The sequence below is a fragment of the Poecilia mexicana genome, unplaced genomic scaffold, assembly GCF_051168715.1.
Source record: "Poecilia mexicana isolate PSO_F unplaced genomic scaffold, ASM5116871v1 scaffold_8, whole genome shotgun sequence".
Classification (NCBI taxonomy): domain Eukaryota; kingdom Metazoa; phylum Chordata; class Actinopteri; order Cyprinodontiformes; family Poeciliidae; genus Poecilia; species Poecilia mexicana.
In genome coordinates this window covers 27,059,873-27,067,491 of record NW_028263377.1, presented here as the reverse complement: position 1 = coordinate 27,067,491, position 7,619 = coordinate 27,059,873, and the positions used below count along the sequence as shown (strand labels likewise).

Genomic DNA, 7,619 nt, shown 5'->3' with positions numbered 1-7,619 from the left:
GCAGTGTATCATAATTATTAGGTAAATATATTTTATTTTCCATCTAATTGTCAGAAAAGCAATTTATATATGTATATATAAAAAATGTGGTTGTAGTTCAAAAAAAGTTTTACATGCGAAAGAACCACGGTTGATCTTGTTTCCTGGATTTAGACCAGTAAAACTTCATATCCCAGAATGCACCAAGAGGAGGGTGTGACGCAGTCAAATAAAAATTCCCTGCGTCAGTCGTCGACCGTTAGAGACGCTGCAGTAGCAGGTGGAGGGTGTTGTAATCTGTCGTCCTGCGGGTCGTTTCTCTGGAAAAGAACCTGATTAAGTTAAGCTCACAGAACCGAACCGAACCCTTCAGTGAAAATGGCTGAAAGCGACAACAAAAGCGCAAATCTTTTAGTAAGTATGATGGGCCTTTTTTTTTAAGATCGGCTCTGATTGATCTGGGAGCGTTAGCATAGTTAGCCGAAGCTACTGCTAATCTCTGTTCTCCCGCTGCGGAGGCTGGTGGTGAGTTTGTGCAACTGGTTTGAATTATGACACAGTTTTTTTAGAGACACTTAAATAAACATTAGACTCTAATCATTATCTTTAAGCTACCCACCACATCGCTTCCGCGGGTTTTGGCCGCAGCTAGCGTGAGGAAGCTCGGAGGGTTTATCTTCAGCGCGTTCATCCTCTCGGAAACGTTACAGATTCAGTTTGACGACCTTTGTCTCGGTTTGATCGGTTCAAATCAGATTGGTTTAGTTTGTTCAGACATCATTTCCCCGGTTTGATTTCTGCTACGTCTTGTGAAAGATTTTTTTTTTCATATATAGCTGCTTATCTTTGTGAAGGCCCTCACATCCAGGAGCACCAACTTAAAAACAGCTCTAACCCCCATTTAGTACTAATCAGTTTAGTCGTACACCATTTTTATTTAATTTAATAAATTAATTAAAAAGCCATGTTTAACTGTTTTTAAATATTATGCCTGGATTTTTAGTAGGCTGTTTTTATAATATTCCTATAGCTTAATTTAAGAAAATTATTTTCCATCTAATTGCTTTGTTTCAAGAAGGATTCCTTTAGCGTATCCTTAATGGGTGCAAGACCAGGGTAGAACTGAACAAAGATCTGGAGACTGCAATAAGACCTTGGTTCCAATAAGTAGCAGATGAACCTGCACATTTTCCTGAGTGGTCTATGTAATCCCTGACCTATGACCCCAATCCAGGAGGAGTTGAAAAGGAGGCTTCATGGATGCAGAGAGAGAAGGAGGAAGTTCAATCTCTTTAATTACTCCCAATAGAGAAGGATCATATGCTCTGTGGCCAGACTGAGGTTTAAAGTGTCAAAAGAAATGAGGTGGATGAGCAGAGCTGCTTAAAACTGATGGAGTCAGGTATTATTGAGCTGAATAAAACTGTGTTTGTAAGCTAAACTGAGCTTATCATTGTAACTCTGAGCATGGCTTTCTGTCGAAAATTGGATTGAAATTTGTTAGATGATTTATTTATTTTTTTCCCTGAATGCAGCTTACAGAGGATCATTTAAATAGGTCAGGAGTCTGTTAGCAACTGGAGGAAGGTTGAAGGTTTGGCTGAATAAAACCATTTAAAGACTGATGTTATTTAGCAATTCAAAAGGTGGAAATAATTTTGTAGAGCGGGGTTTCCCAACCTTGGTCCCAGGAATGCCGCCCTGCGTGATGAAGAGCGTTCTCTGCTGTAACACACCTGATTCAGACGAAGGAAATGCAGCAGCAGCCGGTTGATCAGGTGAAATCAGGTGTGCTGACTCAAGGAAACGCCTAAAACATGCAGCGATGGGACGTTCCTGTCATTTAATGCAGAGATGCATTTCCTACATTTAGTTGTTTTGTTTCATGGAAAAGAAAATGTAACTTACATCAAACCAATAAAAGAGGGAAAATTTTCCTGTTTGATCAGGAACACAAAGAGCCAGAAAGTTGAGTGGAAGGAAAAAGGTTCACAAGCAGCAGGATTAAGTGGTTGACTGGTTCTGGCCCACATCTCCGCAATAAAATCCTGCGGTATTAAGTTTAGATTAATGGAATAAATGTTTTAATTTGAGTTGAACCTGAATTGCATGTTACTAAAGTTCAGTGTGTGTGTGTGTGTGTGTGTGTGTGTGTGTGTGTGTGTGTGTGTGTGTGCTTGCGTGTGCACACGCAGGCTCAGGAAACGGCCCAGCTGGAGGAGCAGCTCCAGGGCTGGAGGGAGGTGATCCTAGCCGGAGATCGGGTTCTGCGCTGGGAGCAGCCCTGGTTCCCTGGAGCTCTGGTTGGTGCGACCACCGTGGTTTTCCTGTGAGTCCGCTTCACATCGCAGCGTTACCCAGACGACGTTAACAAGTCTTAAACTATCTGAATGCGAATGTTACATGACTAAATGGTCTAAATTTCTCCGTTTTACACTTGGAGATGTTTAAACCCGTATAAATGTTTGTACATCCTGCCTGCATGGCGTCTGCTTGTCTCACTGTGTTCTGAGTTTAAACAGCTCCGATTTGGTTTAGTTTAGGTTTTTGTTTCCGTTTCCATCATTTTTTAACTAACTGCACAGTTAGAGGTCCACCTTTGTGTGTAAGCAGAGCAGGCATCTAAAAATATCTGTCATCCTGTCTGCTACAGAGAGAGAATGTTTTGGTTGTAAAATGTTTTTGCGTTTGCTTCCTTTGAGCTGCTGACTGATTCTGACTTTGCTCTTTTTAGTTCCTGCTTCTGGTTTCTCAGCTGAACTGAAGAAAATGTAAAGTTCTTGTTTAAGGGAGTGTCATTTATTCCAGGCTGGGCTTGATCTTCAGTTTCCTTCATTTATCAGTTTATTTAACAAGAAGTTCCTGTTTTATTCTCTGAGTTTGATCATCAGCAGCAGATCAATAACAGGAAGCTGAAGCGTCGACTCCATTAGCGCCCTTCAGGCTGGGCCGCCTGATGATGACTTCCTGTTTGCTCTGCAGGCTGATTTACTACCTGGACCCGTCGGTGCTGACTGGACTGTCCTGCGCCGTCATGCTGCTCTGCCTGGCTGATTACTTTGTTCCCACCGTCGCTCTCAAAGTGTTCGGCTCCAATAAGTGGTAAGAGCTCACGCTGCTTCCCAACCAGAGGACATTTTGTTCTCTAGAAGTTTCCTCACTTTCGGATTTAAATGTTCTAGCCTGTAAAAAACTGGGTCAAAGTCCTCATAAAAGCACCAGTAAGAAAGCTGAAGTTCAGAATTGTTGATTTTAGTTTCAGTTCTGCTGCGTTTACTGCTGTGACCTTAAAGCAGCCCACAGTCTCCCTGGGCTTTGACTAGACTCCAGCTGGGTGGCGGTGTGTATTAACGGCTGAAAACAAGACGACCGACTCAGGATAGAGTTTCATTCTGCTGGACCTTCATCTTCCAGCTGTCGTCCTGAGCCTGATGATCCTCTTAATCAAACTTGTTGCTATAGCAACAGAAATGAACACTGGAAGTCAAAGACTGTAATCTGACTGTTAATAAAAACCCAAGATCCAGTTTATTAGAAAATTAGAATAAAAGCTAATTAAACGTGGGGCGACTGAATGGTACTGATGCGTACGGTTTAGTGCTTTCATTGGTCTGGGCTCCTTTTGCATGAATTACTGCATCAATGTGGCAATAAATAAATTTCACACATGCTCATCTTTTTATCATGTTTTCCTTCCACTACACCACGTGTCAAACTCGAGGCCCGCCGTAGCTCTCTGTTGTTTTCATGATTTTGCAACAAAGTTAAAGTCACACAAAATAGACAGATCCCTGCAGTCTGATGTGAAACTGAGTTGATTGCAAATTTTCAGCAAAAATTGTGAAAAACATTGGGTGTAAGTGATGCCAACTCCCACCTGCAGGTGGCAGTATCTCTTCCTGCTGCTGACTTGATGTCGTTATAATCAATGATCGATACAAAAAGTCACATTTACTGTCAGAGGTGCAAATATTTCTAAATTAGCTTCACAAAATCTGTAACTTTTGTGAAGTTACACAAGTTTGAGTTGCTTTGATAAACTTCTGATGATGGAGTGAAACGCGGAGCTGCAGCGGCGGGTCGGGGGGAAGACGAGCCGCCGGCCCGGTTCTGGTTCCTCTGGGCTCATCTCCAACCGGGACTGAAATAGAAATGCTGGCTCAGCAGAAATAAAGAGCGCTGAGATTTTCTCACCCGAGAAGGAAACTGAAGAAGTCAACAGTTCACACCTGAATATGGAACAAGTTTGGCTTTTTAATATGAGGATAATAAAGATTTAGGAGCAGTTTTTCTGGAATCGCACTGAAAGTTTTCGTACTTGAATGTATTTTTGAAGTTGCTGCTGTGTAATTTGAGCTCCGGTTTGTGTGCAGGACCACGGAGCAGCAGCAGCGTTTCCATGAGATCTGCAACAACCTGGTGAGGAGCGAGCGCCGCGTCGTCGGCTGGTGGAAGCGTCTCTGCGCCCTGAAAGAGGAGAAACCCAAAGTGGTTCGTTTTTACTCCGTTTGTCGCCCTGACAGCTGTGTGCTCTGCTGCAGCACATCGACGAGCCTTTTCTGGGTTTCAGATAAAAATATCAGCTGACTCGACTCAGCTGCTCCACTTTGCTCAAACTGGGTTACACGCTGCAGGAACTGGGTTGATTCACTTCAGCCTCCAGGTGATGGCTAATCGTGAACCTGGCAGTTTGAGCTGCTCATGCAGAACCTGATTAGACGGAGGAGGGTTTGATGAAGTGGTTTCAGCCCAAGATGCACCGATCTGTTTTTTTCACTTCTGATGCTGATATCTGAGGTCTGGTGTTGACAGAAAAACAGCTGAACTGACTTTAAACAGGCAGAAATGTCCTGAATTACACATTTATTATTTAACTCTGCAGCAGCACAACACACCAAACACTGCTAGCTTCACTAGCTTGGCCAAACAAGTAAAATCACACAACTTTAATTTGTTAAATTGGGAGTTAAACAGCCAGTATAACTTAAACTGACAAGTAACAGGTTGACTATTTTGGTCAAACATGCAAGAATAAACTGCTACAAACCTTCTTACAAATGGTTCATAAAGTAGGAATTTTAAGTATAATATAAATAATAAAGCCTGATGTTGTATAATTGGACTGAATAGATCTGCCCTGAGGCTCATTGATCCCTGATCTATAACTGTTTTATTGGTCTGGTATTGGTGCCTCTCAGTGTCTGTATGATACTGTTTTCTCTCTGCAGTACTTTGCCTCGGTGATCAGCGGCCTGCTGGCGGTGGCCTGGATCGGACAGCAGGTCCACAACCTGTTCCTCACCTACCTGATCGGTAAGACTGCCCCCATGTGGCCACTGGCCTCTGCATCAAGCTGCTGATTTCTGCTGAACCAGGTTCATCTGCCCTGCTGAAGTCTCTGTGTAACTCTGTAAACATCCTGAGTCTGTTTTACCTGCCCGGCTGCTGCTCAGGATTAGAAAGCCTTTTGATAAATGATCAACGTACCTTCCAGTAACTGTGACGCGTCATCAGCTGCATGCGCTCAGGCATGCTGGGTTTGAGTTCAGACACGACTGCCGTCTGACACTTCTAAGAATAATAAGCTGAATGATTATAGTTTTCTCCTGTTGCTGCAGCAGCTGCCATTACACGACTGACTGCTAAAACCTGGTTTACGTTTTTTAACTCAGTTTTAAGAAATGAGGAAAATCCCCAGAAATCATCAGATCTTTCTCACTGACAGACATCACACCTGATGCTGATGGTGTTTGTAAATTGACTTTTGAGAGAAGGTGTAGACAATAAGATTTTTTTCTTTCATTCAAACATTTTGCTTGTTGTTTTTAAACTAATTGAATGAAATAAATCTCTATCATGTGACACACATGCTCCACTTTTATTAATCGAGTCAGGAAAATGACAAAGATGCAAAGAATCTTAACAGGGACAAAATGTTTTACTATGGTCAACATTACGACAGCTAGATAAAAAGATCCCAGGTTTTAATTTAAAGAAAATGATGAGGTAGTAGGTCAGTTATGCCAGCTTGACTTGGACATTAACATGTTCCTGCTGTTCAGTTTGATGTCTTTCCGTTCATTTGGCACTAAAATAAGGCGACCTACGCTCTGACCGATCATCAGCAGGGCAGATGATTAAATCAGGTAATCTACCGCTTATTAATAGGTTATTACCTATTAATAACATAAAGTGAACATCAAGCCAGAAAACATGAAAGTGTATCAGATGGTTCTGCTTGGGGTCGTATTTCCTGTTCTCTGTGGGTGAAATTTGTACATTTTTGGCATTAATGTTCCCTATGTGGTTGAACGTCATCTCTGCTCTTTTGGCTAGTTTTTGTGAGAGATTCCTACTCATTGGAACAGTTTGGGTTTTGTTGACATGAGTCAATGAAAAGTAATGGAGCCACTAGCTATAGCAGCTAATGGAGCCACTAGCTCCTCCATACACCAGCTCCTGTTAGTGGGGATGTAAATACTTAAGGAAATGTGTTGATGTTTTGTACTGTGTCTGCAGTGAGCTTTCTGCTGCTGCTGCCGGGTCTGAACCAGCATGGCGTCATCTCCAAGTACACCGCCATGGCCAAGAGGGAGATCAACAAGCTGCTCAAGCAAAAGGAGAAGAAGAACCAGTAGAGGAAGTGTGCAAAATGGAGAGAAGAGAAGAGAAGAAAGTTTGTAGAAAAGAAAAAGCAAAAACCAGAAGTTTGTGTCTGAGCAAAAAGCACTTTGTTTCCACACATCGGATAAGTTTAATTTCTTCACACTTCCCACCGTGTGACATTCAACCGTCATCACCCTTCCACAGGCACCATGACGTTAATCACGTGTGAAAAATCCTTTTTTCATAGATCAGCTGTGCTTTGTTTCACAGTCAGCAATGCTTTAAGCCATTCCCTCGGATTAGACGGAGACTACTGAGCAGTTCACTCATTGCTGCATATTTTAACCTGTTTATTCACAGTAATTCTTTCAGGGGGGCTTAGTTGGGGTAAAATGGCAGAATATGAACGTTTTTATGTTTGTGCTTTGTTGCTTTATATTTGAACACAGTGCTGAAAACTAACTGGATTTAAAGCTGAGCTAATCAGGAGAGGAGCTGCCTGGAGATGGAGGTTCTGCTGTATCTGCTGGATGAAAACGGATCGGATGATGCTTTTAAAACCACAGAGATGTGACGTTAAGGGGGGTCTCTGTTGAAGACTGTCCTGTCTTGTTAGACATTTCTTTTCTTATTTATGTGTTTGATCTCTTTTCTGTTCTCATTTCATTGTCTTTGTGAGATCCCAGCAATCAATAAAGTTTGATTTTAAATGACTGGTGACTTCTGAGGCTCATCCTGAAATGTTTTGAATGGTAGCTCAAAGCAGCAACGTCTGAGGAATCCTTTCATTTTTCCTTATCGTCGTGAACTCATCCACTTGGCATTAATCTGAAAAGCAGCGATGGCTGTTTCTCTGGAGGAGCTGGAGAGTTACCTACGCTCAACATTTAATGCAATTTTTGCAACTTTTCTGCAAATCTAAACCTTTGTTCAAAGCTGCCAAAATTCATGATTATATTCTGTATAAATTTAGACCAGTCGGTCTGTTCCATCTTTTTCTGATTTCAGAAACTTTTCTGCTGGTTCCTGTTGCA

The 7,619-nt window shown here is 42.1% G+C and overlaps 1 protein-coding gene across 1 annotated transcript; it reads left to right on the top strand.

Moving 5' to 3' along the window:
- The first annotated feature begins 230 nt into the window (after window positions 1-230).
- arl6ip1 (ARL6 interacting reticulophagy regulator 1) lies at window positions 231-7,298 on the top strand. The gene is made up of 6 exons (XM_014996885.2): window positions 231-393; window positions 2,175-2,308; window positions 2,962-3,081; window positions 4,353-4,470; window positions 5,208-5,292; window positions 6,499-7,298. Exons 1-6 carry the CDS (start codon window positions 358-360, stop codon window positions 6,615-6,617), a joined length of 612 nt encoding a protein of 203 aa, XP_014852371.2. The 5' UTR covers window positions 231-357; the 3' UTR covers window positions 6,618-7,298.
- The last annotated feature ends 321 nt before the right edge of the window (window positions 7,299-7,619 follow it).